The following is a 27,044-nucleotide window of genomic DNA, read 5'->3' as shown; positions in this document are numbered from 1 at the left end:
GGATACAATAGGGTTCCACCAGCTTCACTGCTTGGACCCCTAATTAGTCCCAGAACAGACGCCAGGTCTGAACATCACCATTTCACCGGCTAACTTTAAGCATTAGCAACATTCAGCTAGAACTGCAAACATGCATGCTGAAAGCAGGACTCCAACATTACATTGCAAATACTACTAACTGAAAAGGTCTGCAATACATCCAGTTCTTCTTAACTTTTTACGGCGGTTGGCATCCAGTATTGTCGCATTAATACATTCAGTTAAATATAAAGGCATAATGAAACACTTACCTGCTGTACGCCGTCAAACCCAGATTTTCCCACGGAGAATTTGAAACCACAGCGACCTTCTTCCAAGAGCCTGTCACAGCAATATGCGCATGTGATTGGATATAACGTTGTCGTCGTCTTGTTTTACAGCGGGTGGTGTCCAGCTTATTGGTGAATTACCGCCACCTTCTGCTCCGGAGGTTGGATCAGACAATAGATTTACACTCTAAATCCCTTCACCCTAAACTATATTTTATCCTCCATGCTTTACACCTAGTCCTACTATAAAATCCCTATCCATGTCAGCCACCCTAGAACCCTATACCCGCTTATCCATCATATTCTATAAAAAATTTAAAAAAACCTGCATTGGATATAACGTATTAACGGTCCAAGCGTAACCGTGCAGACAGATAGACAGATATTTTAATGTAAGCCAATACGTCATTTACAAACGTTCTGACAACCTACCAGTAACGTTTCAAATGAAGTAAGGATGAGGACTGTGATATAACGTAATTGTTACGTTATTAAATTACATCGTATTTACGTAATTCTGTAACGTTACTGCAACGTTGCAGAACAGTCTCCATGAGGACTGGTTATTTTGCGACCATAGAGCAATGTTGTCACAACGTCACCTGTTGGTATTGTTGCAAATTATGACCAAAGTGCAACGTCATTACGTAGTGTTTGTTGGGGAGCACTAGTCAGAGTACACAGCAAGTTAAAACGAAGTGGTTTGATAGTTTTTTAAGTGAATTTAGTTTGTGTGATAAGTAATCATTGTAAGTGCATTTTGTACATAGAAGCTCTACAAAAGGACTCCATTTGACTGAAATACCGGGCTTAGTCACAACAGGGAATATGTAAATAAAGAACATTTGTTTTGTGGGGTTCCAGTGGGTACCACCTTTTTCAAGTCTGTGTGGTGTTTACATCTGGAGTTATAAAGCTTTAAATAGGGTACCCCCTAAATGGGCAAAATTTGGCTAGATTTGGCATGTGCGCTAAGGGGTTAATTAAATGTTGTATCCCATATTTTAGCAATATGAGTAAATGTGTGTGTATATTAGATTTATTGTATTAATAACACTAAATATTGGTTCATGTTGATCAAAGAAAAAAGATAACCCCACTCCAAAAGTCGCACAAACGATGATGCCTTTCTCCCCAGTGCTTACGAGGGGAAACATCTATTTTTAACATCGTATTAAAGCAAACCGCTGTTATTTTCAGACAAGTCAGCGATTTATGTTATTTGATTATGCTGTAGCATTTGCAAGAACCTGCAAGAATACTTGAATATCTTAGCAGAGAAATTTCCTGGCTTCAGTGAACGCAAGACCAGGATGTTTATTGAGCAGGTTAATGAAGTCCTGAGGAAGCCGTGACGGTTCTTTGTCTGAGGACATTTAAAGACACTTTTATTTTATAGACTCTTTCATCGGATGCACGCGCGTTGCCAAGGCTATGCGTTTGGCCCGAAGTTAACTTCCGGTCTGTGTTTGTTTATTGGGTTTGTGTTTACTGGCTAATATGACACCGACTACAAACGGAGTGAAAGTTTGAAGCTGATGAGCAGACTGACGTTGGGCTCAGGTTGTTGTGCTGTGGGGTCCAACCTGACCTCAGGAAAAAACGCCATTTCGAAAATTTGTAAAAATACATAATTTAACTTTGTAACCCCACAAGGGAATTGTGAAACTAATTGCTTGAATCCCTCGACCAGAGGAGGATGGGTTTCCCCCTTGAGCCTGGTTCCTTCCAAGGTTTCTCCCCATCTGCTACAGGGAGTTTTTCCTTGCCACTGTTGCCTTAGGCTTGCTCCTGTGGGGGTTTAGGCCAGAGCTGTCTGTATTGTGACAACTGCTGTAAAATACGCTATACAAATACAATTTGATTGATTGATTGATCCCTGTGATTATTATAGCTGGTGCTTGCCCATTGTTACTTCGTATTTTTGAGAAATAACTGAACATCGTTACCTATTAAAATGTAAGTCCTGTAAAATATACATCATAAACTGTATTTTTAAAAAAAATCAACTTCATACATACACATTTAGTAATACTAATACAGCCTTGTTTAGTATATCAACTTTAAGACAAGCAACACGCTTGGAATTAGCTATCTCATCGCGACCCATAAAAGCCAATGGCGCAGACGTTGCTTCATAATTTCAAACTGCTTTCCTAACGGCTCTATTGCGTCCGGCGACTTGGGTTACAACAGTGTACGGATTCCTAGACGTGCTGATAGAGACCACCCTTTCTCATATTAACCTCAAATACGCAAGACAGGACACGTATACAGTATGCTAGCAAATTTATGTCAAGTTCCATTCATTTATATGTGGCGGTCGATACACGTTCCCCTTAGCAACAAAAAGCTAGCGCTGGACCACCTCTGACTTATTTGTCGGCACAGAAAAAATAGGTGCTCTCACTCTAGCACTCACTTCATTTCAGGTAACAATCTCATGATATTACATTACAGGCATTTAGCAGATGCTCTTATCCAGAGCGACTTACACGACTTACACAAAATGATAAGCGATAGCTAATAGCTAGCTGACCAGTAACAAGGCTGCAATAGTTATGAATTAGCTAACTAAATTGATTGTAGCTAGCTAGCTAAACGTAGCTAACATATAAATCATACACCGTAACGTTAGATCAATGCTAGTAGTTGATACGCTTTAGCTACGTTTTGAACTAACGTTATGATACCTGTTTCCAATGACTTGACAGTGTTACATTGACTGATCATTTTTTTTTGTGGTAACCTAGCAAGATGACCCAAACTATTATTAAGAGCCACGATGTTTTTCCATCAATGCATGCTAATAAATAACCTACAGTACATTGGCTACACACGCTGCCCACTAGCCCCAGTTTGTGTCTCATGTAAATAATTGTCGTTTTTAAGCAATATCATAGAAAGAGTGCACTTTTTACACAGGAATGTACATGTAACCAGAATAGTTATGGATTATGCAAGGAATGTATGATGCTCAGCAAGGTGCAATACTGTCAACACTGTCTGTATCTGTCACATTTTTCTGGTAGTGTAACGTTATCGCATTTGAGTTTGGCCAAGTAACGGTTCTTTTCTTTGGCTGGTAACCCCAAATAATACTGGCTAGACATAGTTTTAACTAGCTAGCTACCATAATTTACTTATTTATTTTGCTTGTTATCAGAAATAGTCTAGAGGGACTCTTGTTATTGATTGCTTGCGGAAGTCTGCCGGAAGTTAAGTTAGGGCCAGAACAACGCACATGCGCAGTAACGTTTGTTTATGTTGTTACCATTGAAAGCATCTATATACCCATGCTCTTTTTAACTGCACTTTCTTGTAACGGCTTTGTCTGTATACTGTAAAATTAAAATAAAATAACAAATTTCCCATTCATGTGGTTGAGTTTGCAATCCCAGAATTGTAACAAGCTGTTCATTTTTCTTAATTAGCCGAGATAATAAGCACAATACTAGCCTATATACCCGATTATCTATCTCTTCAAGCAATAGATGGCCTGATGTAACACTCTTCATCAATTTCTTTGACAGATTGTTCAATTTATATCTCCAAATATTCATTTGCGAAACAAAAGGAATCTGCCTTGTTTAACATTAAAAAGGCTGTGTTCTTTACTTCCTGGTACTGTCCAACATTAGGTTACCGCATATATTTCTTCTCCCACACCAACCTAATTTCACGAATATTATGAAACCATATGTTGCAAAACTATTTTCTTGAAGACAAGACCACACACAAAATGGAAAGAAGTGGTTAAAAGAAATACAGTATTTCCGAAAGTGAAGTATTTTTAAGTAATTTCTTCAGTCATAACAAGCAGGGACCGCACACAAATCGGTTACATTTCAGCAGATGTCATGTAGTCTATTCAGTTTGTATTCAACGTCTCAATTTCAGTGAAAAAGTGAAAATTTCTAACGAGTTCTAAACCCATTGTTTATATGACTAGCCACAATTATCCATCCCCACCCTGAAGTCTTTATCCGCTTCATCACATAACTGTAATGAATGAATTTTGTGTGATTATATGTGCGAAACAATTTGAGCAATTCACATCAAAGTCAGTCATTCAGTAGCTCAAACATTTGCACCTGGCAAGTACCAGAACTTGCTTTGAGGGTTTTGTGAAGAAAGCTGGCGCAAACTGCCTGTATTTCTTTACTGATTCAAAAAATAAAACACAAGTGTCAGTAGTAATTACCTATTTCAATTACGTTCATAACTTAATTGACTCTGATAAGTTATGCTGGTTTTTTCTACCATAAATTTCTACATCAAAACGTCTATGGTAACCTATTGTTGTTAGACAATGTATTGACCTGTGAATAAAGTTCATTGTTGAAGTTAATGTTTTACAGCATTGCAAAAGGATGCATTCATTTCATTGACAACAGACCATTTCATTTCGAACAAGATCTTTTAATGAAAGTTTAATTTGGCCATTAAATGTATGCAATACAAATGAACACAAAACCAAATAGCAAAAGAAAAGATACTATGCAGTCCAATCTGGTGTGTGCTTATAATAAATGCATGTGACCCAGGTGGCTTTTCTTTTCCATTAAACATTTGGTATAGGACTGAATTGCGCGTATACAATCCTCAAATGGCGACTTTCGCAGCTGTGTACAAAAAGTTATTGACCGTGCAACATTTAGGATACGTTACATTTATACCAATCCTCTCATATATGACATGGCTAACGTTAACCTATGGAATGTGCTGAAAACGCTCAGATCTGACTGTTGTTAAGTTTCACAGTCTGAATGCGAAGTTTGCTGAATAACCATTTATAGACATACATTCCACTCAAATACACACAAAAATTTTATGGGTAACGAGCATGTCCCCATTTACAGCTTGTCGCTAAAATGTATTTTCCTCGCCTTTCCCATTAAAATATGAGTAGCGGTAATTTGACCGCAAGCCACTGTTCTTGTTTGTTTGTGAGTCCCGCTGTCAAGGTGTTAACTGTCAAATGTGGTTTTGAGTGCTCACATTTGCCACCTGGTGGTGGATGTACAAAAAACAAATTGTTCCTGTGGGGGAAAAAAAAAAAAAATGCTAATTTGATGGCTATATTGGCACTCGCATCATCAGCCAAACTTTAAAGTGGCCTAATTGAATCAATATGGTGGCGCTATAACAAAATCAATGTTGTCTTTTAGAGATGTAAAATTGTAATTATAAATTTCCTCATCTGGATCATCGGTCTGTATCTTTTGTGTTGCTGACCTTTTGGATTGGCCGCCATTTTGGAAATACTATTATGAGTGAGACATAGTGATGAAACTTTGAAGGCCTATTGACTGGTACATCAACAAAGCAGGTACAAGCCATTGGCTTAATCAAAACACATGGTGGTCTTATAGAGCCCTGCATATTACAAATATAGAAGAAATTCACAAGAAAATCACTTAATTTGCAGATGCTTCAAATATGCTTTAATGCAACTAGTTCTTAAATTCTTAACAAGTGTGTTTGTGTTGCTGTGATTTTGATGTGCCCTCCACAAGCCAATCAAATCAATGCGTATTGCTTTGCATTTAAAAGGTGCTGAGTAAGGGTGATGCCATACTATGTAAAGACAAGGTGTTTCACATTGATTTGAAATGTGAAGCTGTTACAGACTAGATTCCATTCAAGAATCCAGACTTGTGGTCATACAATTCGCCATTCTAGCTATTGTTTGAGATGGATAGGCACTCTCTGGGAATGACACTGGTTGAGTTGGTGACAATATAGAGATGTGTGCCTTCGGTCAGAGAATCACTAGAGGATCTTCAGTTTAAAGGCTTTAATTATTGTTGTATGTTTGTGTGTGTGGTCTGAAAGGAACAATACGAATTATTACAATAATCCTTTACATAGGGTTACTGTACATTAACATCAATAATAAACAATAAAATGTTGTATAAAAGAAACTATGTTTAGTTAAAATACTGTCAGAATAGTATCAATATTGCAACCTGATAGCATATTAGATGGCAATATTAGTAATTGGGTGAACGGTATTTGCGTTAATGTAAACGGTATTGACAGTACGAATGGTATTAACATTGATGTGTAAACAATTAACTGATTTCTTTATTAAAACCAATAGTAATTAAATATATATAGTGCTGCATATAACAGAGTTAGACGGGCATTGAAAAATGGCATTCCGAGTAAAGATAATTAGTTCATTTGTAACTTAATTATAGCTCACTATCATCAGATAATGGCTGTTTAGTAACCAAAACGGTTAACTGCCATTAAGAATCGCTACCTAGCAACAGAAACAGTTAAATGGCATATATGATGGCTACCAGAGTTTGGCTAAAGCTAGCTGAATGGCAATGTAAAATAACTGAAGAAACATTACTATGAAATAACAATGGGTGAACTACAGTTACAATATAAATACATGGTAACATTGGCCAGTTACTTACGTTGTATTCAATAACACAGAAACAGTAAAATAAAGACAATTAAAAACTTTCTCTCCGGCAGGCAACACAAACTGAAACTCTGTATCAGAAGCTCCGGTTATAGAATAGAGTGGCTTCGAGTACTAACGACAGCTTAGGCAAACTTTCGTACACTAGCTATTCCCAATTCAAACTTAACATATTAATTTTTCAAAGGCAATATTTAACATTTATAATTAGAAATTAATTGAATGCTTTCACTTTGTATATTATTTTATATTTATTGCACACACACACACACACACACACACAGGCAAGAGCACAGTCCAGAGGAATTATTGTATATTGTGTTTCACAGAATATTTATTTGGATGCTTTAGACCAGGGGTTCTCAACTCGGGCAAGAAATAGCCGGTGTGGGTGCAGTCTTTTGTTCCAACCAAGCAGTTACACACCTGATTCTACTAATCAACCTTTGGAGTCTTTACTAAGGACCTTGATTAGTAGAATCAGGTGTGTAACTGCTTGGTTGGAACAAAAGCCTGCACCCACACCGGCCCTTTCTGGCCTGAGTTGAGAACCACTGCTTTAGACATTGCTTGTCTGTCTGTTTAAGGCCAACGCAACACACAAGTTAGGTCATTTAAACTTTGTGTTCAGCCTAAAAAGTGTTGGGTGTGAACTTTGAGACTACTTTGACTGCCCTTGTAGAAAACATTCCTTGAATATGTTCAGCAGTTATCACTGCAAATAGTCTATTTTGATCTAGATTTTTTTTTTTTGGAAAATGAAAGGTGCTTTTTTCCCCTCAGTGATTGCTTGAATATTGTGGGTGTACTTTTTTAAATGCGGAGTAATGAACTAAATTGTTCAACTTAATTTTAGATTTTTAGAATGTATTTAACTATTGCAGCTACACCAAGCAACTATAAGATGTCAGAATCTCAACAAAATATAACTTTGTACATATGCTTGGCTAGTAATTGTGCATACACGTAAAAGTGACGGAAATTTATTGTACCTATACAGGGTTTTTCCTGGCTCAAAATGAGATGGTACTTTAATCGTGATCATGTGGTCAGATCAGATTTACTACAACTTGTTACTAATGTGAGTTATACTTTTTAATGGCAAGTAATGATCAGATGATGACTGTCATTTCACCAGCTCCTTGCAAGCTCTTTCTAAAAAAAACTTGAAAAAGTTAAATTGATAAGATGTAATTTATGAAACTATTGAAAATATTGGATGTGGATTGGAAAATAGTTAAGGAATTCACTTGAAATGTACGTGGTTGCTTGGGAACTCTGTGAAAGTGTTTAACAATTATTGGTAAACAGAATAATAGTATGGAGTGGTCATTTACGCCCAAAATGATTTCATGAACATTACAAGCACAACAGAGACAGATAAGATGTCAACCTAAGACCTAAAATGGTACTATGCACAGTCAATATACATCCATGTACATGTACAGTAAATGGTGTAAATGAAAACCTCTCTACAGCTTGAGAATTAATATAATGCCATAATATAACATTCTAAACCCAAATGTCAATGTTGACATCTCAGATCAACACAATGACATTGGACTTACACATGAAGGCAATATATACTGATAGTTTCTAATGTGTCTTAATATTAGCGATGTGTGCTTAGACCCTGTGTATTGCTGCTTGCGGTTATATTTCTGAATTGCCTTTTTTCCGCCCACTTCCGGTACATGCCTGACTACAGTTTCATGTTTTGTGAATTTAAAGTCTAGAAAATGTATAGCCTCTTTTTTAAAATGATCTGTTGTGTGTATTATTAATTCCTTCCAGATTCCAGCAGAGAATGAGGTCTGCCTGTTGTCATCCACCTCTCCTCTCCCCAAACCTGGAGTAGAAGGCTTGAGAGGGCTGCCTCCAGAGGAGGAAGATGAGGAAGAGCAGGACACTTTGACATTTGTTCCGCAGGCCCTGTTGCTGAGACAAGAGGTGGGCGAATCAGAAAGCTGCTGCTCTGTGCATGAGGTGGTGGAAGATGAGGAAGAAGATGTGGTGGGAGTGGCTGAAATAAGCAGTGCGTCCACCTGTTATATAGACTCCACAATGGAGTTGCATGAAGCCCCCACACCCGAGGACCCAGAGGACAAGCGACAGGAGATGGAGGTGGAGGAAGTGGTGGCTATAAACATGAAGTCTGTGGTCCCAGAGGTCTTCCCCTTGCCCCCCACATGCACAGGTATAGAGAAGTTGGATGAAGCACCTGGAGAGCAGGAAGATGTAGAGCCTGTATTGGGGCAGGAAGAAGTGAAGTTTAACCTGGTACAAGAATTTGCAGAACCTAACCAGGAGCAAGAAGTAGCTGAGCCTAATCTGGGACAGGAAGCTGGGGAGCCTGGCCTGGGGCAGCAAGCGGGGGAGTCTGGCCTGGGGCAGCAAGCGGGGGAGTCTGGCCTGGGACAGCAAGCAGGGGAGTCTGACCTGGGACCGCAAGCGGAGGAGTCTGGCCTGGGGCAGCAAGCGGGGGAGTCTGACCTGGGGCAGCAAGCGGGGGAGTCTGACCTGGGGCAGAAAGCGGGGGAGTCTGACCTGGGACAGAAAGCGGGGGAGTCTGACCTGGGACAGAAAGCGGGGGAGTCTGACCTGGGGCAGAAAGCGGGGGAGTCTGGTCTGGGGCAGCAAGCGGGGGAGTCTGGTCTGGGGCAGCAAGCGGGGGAGTCTGGTCTGGGGCAGCAAGCGGGGAAGTCTGACCTGGGGCAGCAAGCGGGGGAGTCTGACCTGGGGCAGCAAGCGGGGGAGTCTGACCTGGGGCAGCAAGCAGAGGAGTCTGGTCTGGGGCAGAAAGCGGGGGAGTCTGACCTGGGGCAGCAAGCAGAGCAGTCTGACCTGGGGCAGCAAGCGGAGGGGTCTGGCCTGGGGCAGCAAGCGGGGGAGTCTGACTTGGGGAAGCAAGCAGGGGAGTCTGACTTGGGGCAGGAAGTGTCGCAGCCTGATCATGAACTGGGTGTGGTGGAGCAGATTCCAGTGAAGGAAGTGACAGAGCCTATGCTGGAGCTGGAGAAGGCAAGCTTGGAGCAGGAACAGGTGGAGTACAGCTTTGAGGAGGGAGAGGCTAAGCAATGCACAGTGCACCTAGGTGAGGAGTTCACTGCTTCAGGTAGAATTTTTTTTAATGATTTGAATTTATCCTTTAAAAGAAAAAAAAAATATATATATATTTTTTTTTTTTCTTTTAATCACTTGGCACTAAAGATAAGTCACTGTGGATACAAGCTTCTGCTAATTGCAGATGTAAATTTGGCCTGTTGAATAACTGAACCATGGGCCATTTACCTTCTCCTCAGGATTGGATGAGTTTGTGGAGCGCCATTTATTTGGCAACGATCTTTCTTCCCCACTGACCCGTTCCAGCATAAGGCAAGCATCGCAGGCCTGGGCAACCTCCTCCTATAGGTACAGACCATATGTTTACATTTACTGTTTACTAATGTGTACTACTGCAGAACAAAGCTGTATTCTGGTATCTCTGTTTAATAACTGATTACTACTGTCTGTGATATTTGTGTCTCATGTAACTTGATACTCTGATAACTTGCATATTTGCACATTTTGCGCTCAGAGGTAAAAGAGAATCGAGATTACATAGCATCCATGAGTTATTGAATTATTAAATTGGTCGCATGTTCAGCTGGGAATTGAGCAATTAATATTTGTTCAAATGTTAAATTTAATGTTTTAGTCTCTGGACAATCTTGGTTTAAGTAATATATAAAACTTTTTTTTTTTTTTTTTTTTTTAAATAAATTTATGCTTTTCTTTAATTGCTCTTTCCATCTGCCCCCTTTATTCTTTATCAATTAAAAACTACTGTTCAGACCAATAAAACAGGCTTTAAAAACTAAGGTTACAGATTTCAGTTTTAACTGAAACTGAACTTGTAGCATTGCTTGAACAATTTTAACGGTCTTTCACTACTTTGTCTTATCTTTGTTTTTGGATTAAATTTGAAATTGTTCATTATGGTGTAAATTTGTCGCTCCAGAAACTGAATTTGAATCTAGTTAATTTTAATAATTTGATTTCATATGAAAGGTTTTGAGGCTGAATGATGCGATTTGAATCTGAATTTCAAGAACCTGAACTTCTATGGATCCCCTTGAAATTCAGTTTTTTATTCAGTATCTATTCATCCTTCCAACTCTCAAAAAGTCAGTTTCAGATTCGACCTTCCAAAAGCTTTGTGATCATGCGGGCACTTAGGATGCATACACATTTATCCTTTTCTCCATACGTAAGTTTTGTTTCGCCCTCCCCCTGCCCCCCCAAGATTTACCAAACACCACATATACCTGTCTCTCATGATATAAGGGAGAGCAACGAGATCAGCATAAATGTTTTTCACATTAATATCCACTTCTACATTTATCATAGATGGTCAGAAAACATCCACAATTAACCTTTTTAACATACACATGGCCCATTAATATATATCAGGGTGATAATGTTGCAAATAATGGCAGATCAGAGTGTGAAACTCAAATTGTGAAACTTAGGGCAATATTTACTGAACATGCTGCAAATTTCTGTCAGTGCCTCTAAAGTCTGTGTTGGCACGTTTTCAATTTAGCAGGGTATTTACTAAGAATGGTTATGTAAATGAGCACAGCCGCAGTGAGTTCATTTAAATGCATCTGCTAGTATTCAAAATGCATCTTGCGCATGGCTGGAAAACAGCATTGTTGCACCACTCCAACTCTGGTGAAGTCAGGTTTTGGACAAGTGTCAGGATCTATGGATGCAATGGATAGGCACTGGCAGCTTTAAATGTTAACACGTCTCATTTGGTAAAATAAAATAAAAAATTTTAAAAAGGAAATTCAGAACAGTTTTAATATTTGAAGTTGTTTAATTCCGTACCCAATAGCCAACCATCTCCAGAGTCATCGTCGCTCGACTTCTGTAACAGGCAACTGTTTCTGAAAATGTGTCATGTGTTTTAATAAGATTAACAAGCGTAGGGGAAGAGTCGCCATAAATGTAATGTGGTCACAATAGCCATTTCAGGTTGGTACATGTACAAATCAATCCTCTACTGCCTCCCAAAGGAATGGAGCAATGTGATGACCTCTGCAGGAAATATTTAAAAAAATAAATAATAATTCAGACAAATTTACCTTTGCCACAATGGCAACCAGCTATGAATTGCCTCTAGTAGGTCATATGCATAAATTTCCATTCTCGTCTCATATTTTTTTGCAGTCTTGCATCAGAACACCCTAAAATACATGTGCATTAACCCAAACACTCGTCTATTAAAGCCTCACATATACCTATATGGCCCTTAAACCTCAATTGAAGTAGTTCATAATAGAACATCAATCCCCTTTGGGGGCCTGTGATGTGTCAAACCAAAAATATGTGGAGTGGAAGTCACTGCAGTAGTGAATCCTGTCAGTTCATAACTGCGCACATTGCATGGGGAAAAAAAGTGATTTGTGGTTTGGCACTGTCATTACCCATCTTTATACAGTTGTTAATTTAATATTTGATCACACATGGAGGTAATCAAGGGAGCTAACAGCTGTCCATCTGCTTAGCTGGCATAATTATATGTCTATATTGCTGAGTAAGATCAGAAGTAATACCATAATTGCACCATGCAGTGAGGGAAAAGTGAATTAAACGCGGAGGCCTTCGCACAGAGTAAGAACAGCAAAATAACTGTGTTTCTAATTCTTTTCTCTTGCATCTGATTTCTTTTTTATTTTTTAATTTTATTTTTTATTGTCACCAAATAGGCTAAAGACTCAGCCTCCCTGAAATTCTGTGTACTCCAAAGTATGCAGAGAGTGCACACATTCCCACATCGTTTGTATTTCATAAACACTGATCTCTGTTGCTCAGCATCCTTTATATGTGCATGCAGTCTTCTAAAATACGGCACCTTTTGCTAGTAAACCAGATAGCTAGCTACGATAACGAGATGTCGAACTTGGATGGATTTTCCAGAGTCTGACAGCACTCCGGAATGGCCAATGAGAAACATGTGATGCAATCCATCAGATTGATATCTGCGAGCCACTTTCCTAAGTGCCCAGATGTTCACAAACCGAAAGCTTTTGGAGATCCAAGATTTTGGAAGGTCGAATTTGAAATAGTGACTTTTTGAGAGTTGGCGGGTTGAATAGAAACTGAATAAGTATGGATCCCATTGAAAGAATTTCATTGGGATCCATAAAAGTTCAAGTTCTTGAAATTCAGATTCAAATCACATCCTTCAGCTTTAAAACCTTTTATATGAATTCAAATTATGAAATACAAATTCAGTGTAGTCAAATTAAATTTCAAAACTTTATATACAATTTCAAATGATGAAATACAAATTAATTTGTCTGGTGGCACAAAATTTACACCATAGTACATGTGTATGTGTGTGCATGTGTGTGTGTATACACAATGACCAAAAATATCTGGACACCCCTTGGTTGTTTGTCCCCTTGGGGCTGTTTTTCATGATTTGGGCTAGGCCCCCCCTAATTTCTCACTCGTCAGAATATAACATCTGTAGTTTTTCCTCTTCCTTGCAGTGAGTGTTCCTTTAATGCCAGAAAAGAGGCACCTGCGGCAGTTGGCCCCACCTCCCCAGTGCTGACAACGCAGAAGTCTGTGACCTCTGTGTCCTCTGGTGCTACCACCACCACTGATTCACATTGTAAGCAAAGTTGCTGTTATGTTAATAATGGTGAACATTTTTATCATTATGGGCTGGAATGTGTTTTCAGCAAGTTCCCTTCCTCTAGGATTCTGCTTTTATTTGGCCTTGGAAGCTTCTTCTTACAGTATCTGAGAATTAAATTTATTAATGAAATAATTTTTGCTCACATTTTATATACCGCCAAACAGCATCTAGATTTACGCAAGAGCCCATCAAAGGTAAAAACCTTCAATCTTTACTAGCCTAGATTCCTAACTACAGTGCTGTCCAAAATTTGTTTGCATAGGACCCATGGGAAAAGCACCAGAAATGATCATTGTATTCAGGATACCTCATCTTCTACTGCCCAGTGTAATACATTTAAGCTGAAAGTCTGATCAAAATTTCCCCATATTGCACAGCTGTTGTGAGCCTAAATGGCAGTGAGGAACTGTCCGGGGCCAGCTCTGAGGAAGACTCTGACACCACAGCTGAGGAAGAAGACTCTGAAAGTGATGTGGAAATCATTGAGCAGATGGAGGGCAATGAGTGCCAGCAACAACCTCAAGACGCCAGCTTATTCCAACAAGAGCCCCCTCTTGGGTTGGGGTATCTCCAGGAGCAAGCTACTGCCATGCCCTCAGTGGTGACTCCTGTGCTGCTGGAGGTGACTACACATAAAACATTTTCCTCTACATGCTTCAGGATTAGGCTCGTCAGCATCATTTTCTGTTACCATTAACCTTGTGAGTCCACAAAATAGGGTTGGGAGATTGGACCAATATATTGGGAATCGGTGATGGGCTGAATTTGTTTGCCAGTTTTTTGCCAATATGTCCTTTATTTTTTAGCTCCGAACAGCAGCCAGTACAAACCACTCTGTGGTTCTCTTGGTCTATGTAGATTTGTCTGATTGTCCAAAATGTTGACGCACACATGCACAAACATGCATGCACGCAGTATTGACACGGCTGATTGGATGAGACACTGCTATCTAATCTACATACTGTGTACCTGCACGCCCTAAAATAAAAAAAGCACAGCCTACAACGGCTTCACCGGAGTGACTGTGACAGTAAGAATGTGGTCTGAAATTAATCATTTCAGAATTTTTAAATGGAATCTTTTAAAACAATATGCAGCTTATCACAAATTAGGCTACTAGTTGCCTGTATGCGTTTTCTTTTAAACCTTAAAAATTAGCCTCGTGATTAATCAGAGGACTAATGTTCAAATTGTGTCGGACATCTGTTCAGCCTCTCTCTGCTAGACTCACTGAAACTCGTAAGCTGTAAAGATTTCAAGGTAATTTAATTTTTTTGTTTAATTGAAGAAGAGCAGACATACTGTTTCAGTGAAGATCAATAAAGAAAGACTGGGTGTCATAGGATAAGGTAAAGGCAGATTTATTTTGAATACAGAATAAATATTTGGTCCACAAAAATCAGCAGCAGCAGATGCCGTGTAAGAGCATGCTTGTAAATAGTCTGCAAATTGGACATTCCAAATTCAGGTGGGATTGGAGACGCCAAATTTATGATTAATAAATAAATGAATAAATAACAGATGCAGGATGAATACATCGGCAGTAACAATTTCAGTGGTGAGGGTGGCCAATATTAGAATTTTGACATAATGCTCGACCCTAACACAAAACATGAATTAAAAAATGGCCAGTTGCGACTATTAGTGAAATTATTCGTAAAATGTCACGATTCTCCATTTATTGTGTAGACGGTAGTTTAGATATTCACTCCGGGCATATGTAGAGTACCTCAATTAAGCTCAGAATTTGTGCACATGTGTGTTTGGTCTGTTGCTGGTGTTCGTAAACTCAAACATTTGCTGAGATGCAGCCAGCATTTTGCCGCGCGGAATGCAATTTGCCCAAGAAAAGCATACATCAGTGCCAATGATTGGTGAAGTGAGATCAACATAGTTTTGTTGGTGATTTAAGTTTGGTTATTTGATGGAATGTACAGTATACAGATGCAAAATATTTCTTTTCTGGAATAATCAATAAAATCTCTAGGTGTGGCTGTATACTGGTATTAACATGAATACCAGTATGATACAGTGCCACAATATAGATTTTGGTATATTGTGAAGCTTTGGAATCAGCATTTTATATTGTATATTTTATATTGTATTGGCTACTGTATTGGTGGTTGAAAACCCCAGACATCATCTTCGACCAAATTTGATCAATTTGCACAAAATGCTGAATCTATATAACTGTCTGTCTACATATATTTTCTTGTTGTTTTGACAAATGATGGCCAAATGACAAGCTGGAGAACTTTAATGTGAGTGTGACTTTTCAGTTGAGTGCTTGTAACTGTAAAACTGTTTGCTGAAATGTCATGCGACTTTGCACACATTTGTGCAAATAACCAGATCTCACATTTCACACCAGTAGCATGGGTTCTTTCAGCCCACATGATGGTGGTAGAAAGCTACTAACAAGGTCCAAATACAGAAACTTGCTAAGTTGGCGCAGCGGTGCTGTATAGCCCTGAATCTGCAACAAAAAAAATCACTACAAATGAATATTATATAGTAGTCGGTAGAAATACATGGAAGGCAGAATTGGTGCTTGGACCCCAGGAATTGCAGCTTGCAGCTATATATGTTTATAAATTCAGATCTAGTCTTGCTAGTGACTGCTCTGAATTGAGCAGCTGATAACTAGGGCAAGTCCATGTGACGGCTTGGAAAGACAGCTGACAGAAGGGAATAGACCCCCATCGGGGCTGGCATGGGTTAGCACCCCATTACAGCGGTGGCGCAGACTGTAAAGAATCTCGCTGCACCCAAAAAAAGCTACAAACAATACATGAAAAATACCCCTAGAGTCTGCGAGAGCAGGGGCAGAAGATGACTCACAGGCAGATTACACAGTTACAGACTATGGAACGGACAGGACTATGCGTTTGATGAGCGATTCAATGAAGGACAGGGTCTCAAACCTGTCCTCTAGAACTAGAACTATAGAGAACAGCACTATGAGTAGGATAAATGCATCAATGGAGGGCAGGGGTGTAGTGGTAGAGGGAAAGAAGCTCCAGATCTGTCCTTGTGGCTGGCAGAAAGAAACAACACTAAAAGGTCTTAGAATACATCAGGGAAGAAAGAAATGCTTGGTAGAGGGAGTGCAGGTTTTCCGCATTGATCAGTACTTCTTGAGAAGTCAGTCGAGTCAGTCGGTTGAAATCCAGCGACAGGTAGAAAACCACAGTTCGCAGGATATCACTAACCCTGTCACTGAGGAGGAGGGGGAAAGCGCTGGAGGAGAGGTTGTAGATGGTACTGAGGCCAGCCTGCCGGTCAGAGAGAAGAGCTGTGGGCAAAGAGCTAGAGTTAAATGGCCTAGGGCAAATGAAAGGAAAGAATTGTTAACAGGGATTTGATAATGGTGTTAGATGGGCTTTAAGGAACAGTGGTAAATAAATTAGAGAAGATGGGAGACATTATCTATGAATATGGTGCTGAAAGATTTTGAATCATTGATAGAAAGAGGGTGGAGAAATTGCAGCTGGTTAGGTCCAGATGGCAGAAAGAAATTGAGAAATTAGTGAAGGAGAGGAGACAGCTAAGAAAGCAGTGGAGAAAGGCGACTGGATGAGAGAGACGGAATTAATGTTTTGCAGGAAGAGCTAAGAAGTCGGTTAGCAGTACTCAGGATGGCAGAACAACTTAGGAGGAAGAGAAAGAAGAAGGAGTGAGTCAGGACAGCATTTTATAGGGATCCATTTACGTTTGTTAAAGGAATGTTCAGCCAAGGAAAGGGAGGGCAACTCAAAGCTTCAAAGCAAGAGGTAGAGGAATATTTAAAAAAAGACTTACTCAGATACAGGAAAGAATAGAGAAATGGGCCTTCCTCCTGATATACCACTGTTAGGTGAGATAGAGTATACGATGGATATTAGGCCACCAAGGTGGATAGGAAGTGGAAGCTGTAGTAAGGCGTGCAAAGGCTTCTTCAGCCCCAGGGCCGAATGGAGTCCCCTACCGGGTCTATGAAAGTGCGCCTGATGTACTTAGATTCTTGTGGAGGTTACTGAGAGTAGGATGGGATAAACGGGTTATACCAAGAGCTTGGTGTAGAGCAGGGGGAATCCAGATTCCCTAGGAGAAAGAGTCCTCAGTTTTAAGCCAGTTTCGGACCTTATCCCGGACCTTAGAGGCTAGCAAACTATTTAGAAAGGAATAGTTTAATCAATACCACAGTGCAAAAAGCAGGAATCTCAGGTTTTGCAGGGTGCCTAGAACACACTAGCATGATATGGCACCAGATTCAGGAAGCCAAGATAGAGAAAAGAGATTTACACGTGGTAATTTTAGACCTAGCAAATGCGTTTGGTTCGGTACCGCATAGCCTTATTTGGAGTGCTTTTGATTTCTTTAGAGTGCCAGGGGCGATAAACTTAGTGAAAGCATACTTCCAAGATATTAGAATGTGTTTTAGTACTATAGATTTTACAACAGCGTGGCAGAGACTAGAGATAGGTATTATGGCAGGGTGTACTATTTCCCCACTAGCATTCACAGTGGCGATGGAAGTCATTATTAGAGCATCAAAGTGGGTGGTAGGTGGGGAGAGATGGCAGGGCAGGCTGCGCCTCCCACCAATTCGGGCTTACATGGATGACATGACACTGGTGACCATGACAGTGCCTTGTACAGAAAGGTTACTAGAGAAGTTAAATGAGAATCTCAAATGGGCTACGATGAAGATTAAGCCTAGTAAGTCGAGAAGCATTTCATTGACCAGAGGGAAGGTAATAGAGAGAAAGTTTTACGTAGATGAGGAAGAAATTCCATCTATAAGGGACAAGCCAGTGAAAAGTTTGGGTAGGTGGTATAATGGGGAGTTGAATGACAGTGAACAGATAGAACAACTTAACATTGTAGAGGGGAGAGGAAGGATAGAGAAGTCAGGGCTTCCAGGCAAGTTGAAGTTATGGTGTATTCCCTAAGTTGATGTGGCCATTGTCAGTATATGAAGTGCCAAAGGTGGAAAGGCTAGAGAGGTTGGTTAATTTGTATATTAGGAAATGGCTAGGAGTTCCTCTGTGTATTAGTAGTGTGGCATTGTATGGGAAAGGCGTTCTCCAGCTACCAGTAACTAGTCGAACAGAGGAGTTTAAGTGCATGAAGGTGAGAAAAGAGTTGTTGCTATCAGGGAGCAAAAATACAGTAGTTAGTAACTTGGTCCCAAATCCAACTACAGACATTGTAGGTAAGGTGCAACAAGGCCGGGGGGGCTTAGGGCTCAACTCAGGGAAACCAGTATGGAGCAAAGCAGGTCCCACAGAAAGGAGGAAGCTGGTGGTGGAGCAGGTACGTCGACAAGAGGAAGTAGTGAGGTGTACAAAGGCTGTGGCCCAGGCTAAGCAGAGACAGTGGATGAACTGGGAAAGTGTAGAGAAGAGGAAGCTTAGCTGGAGGGACCTGTGGAGTATGGAGGAATATCGTACAAAATTCCTGATAGGGGCTACTTATGATGTGCTGCCATCGCCACAGAACCTAAAACAGTGGGTAGATGGGAACCCGTTGTGCCCACTGTGTTCAGAGACAGCAACTTTGAGGCATATTCTGTCAAGCTGTAAGACTAGTCTTTCGCAAGGTCGGTATACATGGCAACGTAACCAGGTTTTGAAAAGCTTAGCAGCAGGAATTGAAAGCAGAAGAGTACAGGAGTACAGGATGTAATCGGGTAGAGAGTGCAGCCATTCAATTTGTCCGTGAGGGAGAGAAATGTAGAGGAGGTAGGTTTTTAGGCAGGCATGAGTCAGGCCACCTAAAGGGAGCTAATGATTGAGAGATGCAGGTAGATTTGGGAGGAAAACTCCTTGCGCCACAAGAGATAGTTAGCATTAACTTGAGGCCTGACCTAGTGTTATGGTCTGCAAGTCAGCGGATAGTTTATTTTATAGAATTGCGGTGCCCTGGGAGGATTCAGTGGAGGAGGCTTATGAAAGGAAAAAGCTTAGATATGCAGATTTGGCAGCAGAAACTGATCAGCGAGGATGGAAAACTAGAGTTTGTCCAGTAGAAGTAGGATGCAGAGGGTTTATAGCTCGATCGACTATATCATTATTGGGAGAGTTGGGGATTCGTGGGCGGAGTTTGCGAAAGGTGGTAAATGAGATGTCGGAAGAAGCATTGAAAGGAAGTCAGTGGATTTGGTTGAGGAGAAATAATGTCAGCTGGGGGCCAAAGTAAACAAAGGGTAAGAGTATTCCTTTTCTTCACTCTTTCTGCTTCATGTGTGATATTGTTATCAGGAATTTTTCGACATAAGGATAGTGTGGCAAACACGCCTGCCACAGGCCACCGAAGTGGCTTTCCTTGGGGCCCTCCAGCACAGAGACACAGGGAGATGATGTTCCAACAGTCCAGATTTTATTAACGAGGGTTTGGCAAGATGTTACAGCCAAAGTGAGCAGATGTAACCCAGTCATGACCGAAGCTCCCTGGTGTGGGTGGGGATGGCAGATTTAACCTGTGCGCAGTGATTACCTCACTACGCACAGGTGCAGCCACTCCTGTTCCTGGGTCCAATTAGCCTGGCCAATTATCTAATTCTTAACCAATTATCCAATTGGCCAGGTCTAATTAGCTTGACCCAGGGCAGGTGTGGCTGCTTACACCAGCCATCCCCACACCACAGATAGGATAACACAAGGAAGTTCTGCATGTGGGTATCATGGACAATGAGAGCTAGCATGGAGGGGGGTGGTTCTGGGACGCTGGAACTAACTGTTGAGCCTTCCCGAGGTGTCGTGGGCCTAACTTGACGAAACACCGGTGAGGGGAGGTGCCCGCTTGATAAAACCTGGTGATATGCTGGCTTGCACTGCCTGTCTATCTACACGTTGGGTTGTGGTGACCAGTAGGTAGTAGGGTATGTAGCTTCGGCATTGTCAATACCTGGAGCTTGCATCAACGGGGAACGGGTCTGTTGAAGATGGCAATACTGTTTGGGGGCCGCTATGGGCCATGTAATACATTCGTAGTGTGTAGTCCCATAGTATAAATATTCATAGGCATGTTAGTCTTTCTTTTGGTAATGGGATTGGGTTTCTTCATTGAGCTCTTATCTTTATCATTAGGGCACAAGTATCTTGTGTTTATTATAAATAAATGTTTGTTATTAGTTTGAGTTGAGGAGAAATGAAGCTCCGGGTTTAAGAGTTGCAATGATTTGTGTCAATTTTTTCTGCAGGCTATGGAAGCAGTAGGGGAAGAGGAGGAGGTGGACATAGTGGATCTGAAAGCAGAAGACAGAGCGGAGCCAATGTGTTTTATAGAGTTGAGGCCCTCGGACACACTGCTGGTCCCCCTGGACCCAGATGAAGACCAGCACCTCGATCTGCCCAAGATGGAGGATGCCAGAGAGGCTGAAGAGCCATACACCGATGGCTCAAATGGCTTCACCCTGACACTGGAGTCTCTGGAGAACAGGATAACTGGGTCAGTGGAGGACAGTCCCCTGCTGATCATGCAGCTCCCCCAGCCAGGGGGAACCCAGCTGCAGCAGCCAGTCCATAGCCAGGAGATCATCTGCTTAGATAAGGTCAATTCAGATTCTTGCGAAGCAGTGTCATTGCTCCCTGCTCAGCCATATGGTCTCATGACTCAAACATCTAAAGAATCAGCCATCACAGAACAGGTGGACAGGGAGGTACTGAGCCAAGTTATTTACGGTGCCCAGATGGTAGAAGAGGGGTTGGTGTTGATTGAGAGCAAAGAACCAGGTATACCTACCAAAAAATCAAAAGCAACTGAGGTTGAAGATGCACCTGAAGAAGAAAGAATTAAAGAAGAGGAGTCTGCTTGTTTGCTTGAAGAGGAAACTGCCTGTCTCATTAGTGAAGTAGAGCCAAATCCTTCTGCAGAGTCAGAGTCCAATTCTGTGGTACAAGTGGCAGAACCTGGCTCTGCAGTGGAAGAGGTGGAGCCTGAACCTGTAGTGAAAAAGGTAGATCCTGTCCCAGCTGTGGTAGAGGCAGAACTTGCCACTGTATTTGAACAGACTGAGCCTACCGTTGTCGAAGAAGAGGTGCAGACTGGTGTTTTGCTTGAAGAGACTGAGTCTAGCGCTGTGCCGGAAGAGGCAGAGGCGGAGCCTGGAGTTGTGGTTGAAGAGGCAGTGACTGGATCTGTGGTCGACAAGGTGGAGCTTGGGGCTGTGTTTGAAGAGGCAGTGACTGGTGTTTTACTTGAAGAGGCAGAGTCTAGCACTGTGCCTGAAGAGGTGGAGCCTGGAGCTGTGATTGAAGTGACAATGACTGGAGCTGTGGTAGAAGCGGTGGAGCCTGGAGCTGTGGTTGAAGAGGCAGTGACTGGTGTTTTGTTTGAAGAGGCAGAGTCTAGAGCTGTGCCTGAAGAGCCAGGGCCTGGACCTGTTGTTGAAGAGGCTGTGACTGGTGCTGTGGTTAAAGCAGTGGAGCCTGGAGCTGTAATTGAAGAGTTGAAATCTGCCCCTGTAGTGAAAGAGGCAGAGCCTGCACCTGAAGTTGCGGAGATTGACCCTGTTCCTCTGTATTCAGGGGCACATTTAGGGGTGAATGTAGCTCAGCAAATACCAATCAAATCCATGAAGGAGGCAGAGCTCTCTGACACATCAGTGGAGGTGGGTTACAGTATAGGATCAAAAGTCAGATCTACTGGTGCTGAAATGCACATGATGACCAGGCAGAGAAAAACAATCACATTTCATTCAACCATAGATGAAGCCAAAAGCAACATGCAGTCAATAGAGGAGCAGCTTCAGCATGAGATAGACTCCAAGTTGCCATTACCACCAACAAGGTTCCCCAGGCGCACAAAGTATGAGCAGGACTCTCAAATCCACACACCCAGGAGGACTAGAAGGATAGGTATTGAGCCTGAGCCCCAGAAAGAGGATAAAGCCATAGTCAAGAACATCTCCATCGAATCCAAAACTAAATCCTCCAAGAAGCAGACTTTACGAAACATCCTTCCAAGGCAGGGAACCCGCAGAACCCAAAATTCCTCCCTGAACGCTGAAGACGTCCCAGACACAGAGGAATCAATTGAGACTGAGGTCCTGGTATTGCCCTTGACCCGCTCAAGATATGCAAGAAAAACAAGAGTTAGTGTCATGGAGGTTCCTGGAACTGAGACTCCATTGCTCCTGGAGGCAAAAGCAGAGGCATTCCACAGCCCTGGCATGATGACAAGGAAGTCATCCCTCTTCCTTGGCCTGGAGACAACACAGGCGCAGATTGTGGGATTGGAACGGAAAGGTGCAACACCAAAAAGGAGCCTGAGAACTGTGAGCCGGAGCAGAGTGGTGGAACAGGGCAAAGGCTCTGCGGTCACAGCTGAAGAACAGCCACCACCCAACTTTCCCCGGCACATAACTAGGAGTAGCCTGGGCAACCACCTGGCAGCCCCTAAGGGGGAGGAGAAAGAAGATCACCTTGTACTAGGCACACCCCTGGATGTGGAGTCGGGGACAGAGTTAGCCAGTGCCTTAATGGAGAGGTTCAATGACAAGGGGGCTAAGGGATCAAAAGGCAGGAAAACGAGCAATAGCGGGACCATGATCATTCGTGCCACAAGGAGGGGCACAGTGGCATCCTCACCTCCCCCCGCAAAGACCGAGGCCCCACTTGTGACAGAGGAACTGTTGTTGGGCAGACAGGGTGGAGGCGTGGAGGCTGACATTAAGAATCAAACCCAGTCCAAGGCACAGAAAACAAGCAGACGCACACAGGTGAAAAAGGCTTCCGACATGGACTCTTCCCTGCCAAGAGACTCCTTTCTGTGCTCTCCACCTCAAACTAGGAGGAAAACCAAAGGTGAGCGTGGTTAGAGATCCAAATATTTATATAAAAAATTCACTAAAAATCACAGTTCCCTTTCAGAGATTTCAAACTTGCAATGACAAAAGACCTCATTAGGAACACAGATATGAATTCCTGAATTCAATCAATCAATCAATCAAATTTTATTTATATAGTGTATTTTACAACAGTTGTCACAACAGTTGTGTACAGACAGCCCTAGCCTAAATCCCCACAGGAGCAAGCCTAAGGCAACAGTGGCAAGGAAAAACTCCCTGTAGCAGATGGGGAGAAACCTTGGAAGGAACCAGGCTCAAGGGGGAAACCCATCCTCCTCTGGTCGGCTCAGGGTGCCGACTGGTGACCAGCATGTCAGCCAGTTTATGCAGAAGATATGATAAGTGATGTGGCTCAGATGATGGGTGGGGCCGGGTGGCGGTGATGGGGAACAGCAGGTGGCGGCAGATGTGGGCAGGGTGGAGGCAATGACGAAGGAGGGGCTGGACCGCAGAGGTGGGGGAGACCAGACGACTCTCGAAGCACTCTCGAGGGTTGGGGCAAGAGCCCCGCCGGCAGCGTGGGGAAGAGGGTGGAAACAGCAGTTAAGGAATTTGCAATATAGCAGACAGTGAGTAAGTGCCAGTGGTATGTATTGTGGGACCCCGCCAGGAGTAGAATATGGCTGCATATCTACTAGGACAGGGATGGAGAGCCCATGCAGTCATGAGGGGTAGACAACCATACCCGCCTATCAAGAGCCAGCCCATGTAAAGTCGGGTCACAGCTGATTGACAGGTGACAGTAAGGAAAGGATTGCCACCTAGAAAGCTCTATGACTACAGGCTTCTCGCACCCTGTCTCCAGACTATAACTGATTGTAAGCTTGAGCATAGAGGTGCGTTTTTAATCTAGATTTAAATATTGAGACTGTGTCTGACTCCTTTATAAATATTGGAAGCTGGTTCCACAGTAGTGGGGCCCTGTAGGAGAAAGCCCTACCACCTTTTAGGTTCTTGGAAATTCTTGGGACTACCAAGTAGCCTGCGTCTTGAGATCGGAGTGACCTTGTGGGCTTATAAGGTAGGAGCAGGTTCGATATGTACACAGGTGCACGTCCATGCAGAGCTTTAAAAGTCAGGAGCAAAACCTTGAAGTCTATCCTATACTTAATGGGTAGCCAGTGAAGCGACGCTAGTACTGGTGTAATGTGCTCATACTTCTTAGTTCTGCTCAGGATACGAGCAGCTGCATTCTGCACAAGCTGGAGACTCTTTAACGAGTTATTAGGGCAGCCAGAAAGCAGGGCGTTACAGTAGTCTAACCTAGATGTAACAAACGCATGGATCAATTTTTCAGCATCCTCGACTGACAGGAAATGTCTAATTTTAGCTATGTTGCGCAGCTGAAAGAAGGCAATTGGCTGCTATTTTGTTTTATATTTACTCATCTACTTCTTTTCAGAGTTCTTCCCTAACCTCTTGTGAAATCTGGTGTTTTGCTAGAGGGTGTTTTGTTTCACCCAGCAAGTACCAAATTTAGTGGCGATTGACTGCTGTAATAGTCAGCTGAATTGAAACGCCACTGTTTGACCTAGAGGCTTGAAAATTATTTCATTAGCTATCCATCCTCACAAAGAACAACTTCAAAGAACCATGAGGCCATTTTCTGAAAACACTTAAAATGCTTTTGCCTCATCTCGCATACCTTGATACGTGTGTTACTTTTCTTGTGGTTATGTCAAAACATATCCAAATGATGATGCAATGAATTTGCAGTGGGCATTGCTTATCACAAAAATGCTAATAATTCCACAACCGTATCACAAAATGTTATGAAGTTTGGTATTAGGTGTAGGGTCAAGACTCTAGCCCAAAAGGCTTTGGTCAGTCTAACCACATGGTGGCATGATAGAGCCAAATATGAAGAAATATTCAAAACTTCACTGCGCATCAGACAGGTCTCTAAGTTGATAGCACAGTTCACAATCTCAGCCGGAACTTTCATACAGTGAGCTCAATAATGTTTGGGACAAAGACCAATTATTATATATTTCTTGATTGGGCACTGTACTCCACAATTTTAGATTTGTTATCAAACAATTCAGATGTGGTTTAAGTGCACATTCTCGGCTTTCATGTAAAGGAATATTATTCATTTTGGTTTCACCATGTAGAAATTACAGCACTTTTTATACATAGCCCCGTCAGACCACCATAATGTTTGGGACCCGGCCCTGCCAATCATCTACTGCCACTATCTTGATTATTGTGAACATTGACTGACTGACCGTGTTGGTCATTTGAACCTACACCGTGATCCAACCAGAGGAGGATGGGGTTCCCCCTTGAGTCTGGTTCCTTCCAAGGTTTTTTCCTATCTGTTACTGGGGATTTTTTCCTTGGCACTGTTGCCTTAGGCTTGCTCCTATTGGGGTATAAGCTAGGGTTGTCTGTGAAGCGTATAGTGACAATTGTTTGTGATATGTGCTATATAAATTAATTTGGAATTGATCTGTGACTCATAGACTTGTATTGAGTATCTTCCTTGGTGCCAGGCCTGCCCTACAGCCATCATTAGCTCCTGCTTTTTTTCAGATTGTCTGAAAATAACAGCGGTTTGCTTTAATACGATGTTAAAAAATAGGTGTTTCCCCTCGTAATCATTGGGGGGCATCATCGTTTGTGTGACTTCTGGAGTGGGGTTATATTTTTTCCTTCATCAACATGAACCAATATTTAGTGTTATTCATACAATAAATCTAATATACACACTCATTTACTTGTATTGTTAAGATATGGAATACGACATTTAATTAACCCCATTGCGCACATGCCAAATCTCCCCAATCCTTGCCAATTTAGGGGGTACCCTATTTAAAGCTTTATAAGCTTTCAATCAGGTGTGAGCATCACAGAGACTTGGAAATTGGCTTAAATGAAGCAAGACATTTGTGCATAAAATGTAAGGGTGGATATGCCAAACTACTAAAGATCAAAAAGTAAGCAGTGTACTCAGTGTCTCTAAATCTATACAAAATGTCTGAATTATGCATTGCTGTAAATCACATCATAATCATGTATTTCCCTACAAATCAATTGTTTTGACTCACTTTTGCATCATTTTCAAGTGGGAATTACAAGCTTTCTGTCAGTCCAAGGGTCTAAAATATCTAGGGGTCTAGAAACATATCCAGAATCTCTCCAAAAATGAATTAAATGCTTTCTGTCTATTATAAAGCATATAATTCTGCCTCTTATGATGTTTAAGATGAAACATTGATATCAGATTTTTTTTAAATGCTAATACATTGTTACACAATGTGGTACACGTACCTAAATGTGTAATCATTTACTCTCAAATGTATTTCTGTATTCTGTACTCTTGTATGTTTTCTTGTATGGGGATGGGACGACGTGAAAACAATTTTCAACAGTCCACCACGTTTTTGCAATGTTCCAACTCTCACATCATCACTGTTGAATGCATCACAAAAACTACTAAACTACCAACAAACGTTTACATTACAGTGTGAAATATCCTCATTATAAAATACAACTAACCTATTTAAAGACACTCAATTTCAAAAATAATGTATATAATCGAAATATTTTGAGCAGTAATACTTACACAGCGATGATGAAATGTTATCTGTGTTCAGTAGGTAGAGACAGAGACAGTAAATCAATGCTCTCTTCTCTCTTCTGTTTTACTGCAGAAAACGGTCAGCTAGGTCTATCAGCAAACGTATGGCTTTGTTATATTCAAAAGTCCTCAATAATAATGATATTTTCCAATAAATTCCGATTTAAATCTTTGATTAC

At 41.6% G+C, this 27,044-nt stretch overlaps 1 protein-coding gene across 2 annotated transcripts in view; it reads left to right on the top strand.

Moving 5' to 3' along the window:
* Window positions 1-27,044, top strand: part of ahctf1 (AT hook containing transcription factor 1) — a 224,807-nt gene that overhangs the window by 169,646 nt on the left and 28,117 nt on the right. For both annotated transcript variants that reach the window (XM_035422269.1, XM_035422270.1), the window contains 5 exons: window positions 8,545-9,844; window positions 10,053-10,161; window positions 13,296-13,420; window positions 13,825-14,069; window positions 20,634-23,238. In XM_035422269.1, the coding sequence (XP_035278160.1) occupies window positions 8,545-9,844; window positions 10,053-10,161; window positions 13,296-13,420; window positions 13,825-14,069; window positions 20,634-23,238 (4,384 nt within the window). The remainder of the gene's footprint in view (window positions 1-8,544; window positions 9,845-10,052; window positions 10,162-13,295; window positions 13,421-13,824; window positions 14,070-20,633; window positions 23,239-27,044) is intronic.

The sequence above is a fragment of the Anguilla anguilla genome, chromosome 6 (genome assembly GCF_013347855.1).
Source record: "Anguilla anguilla isolate fAngAng1 chromosome 6, fAngAng1.pri, whole genome shotgun sequence".
In the NCBI taxonomy this organism is placed as follows: domain Eukaryota; kingdom Metazoa; phylum Chordata; class Actinopteri; order Anguilliformes; family Anguillidae; genus Anguilla; species Anguilla anguilla.
This window is presented reverse-complemented; position numbering and strand designations above follow the sequence as displayed.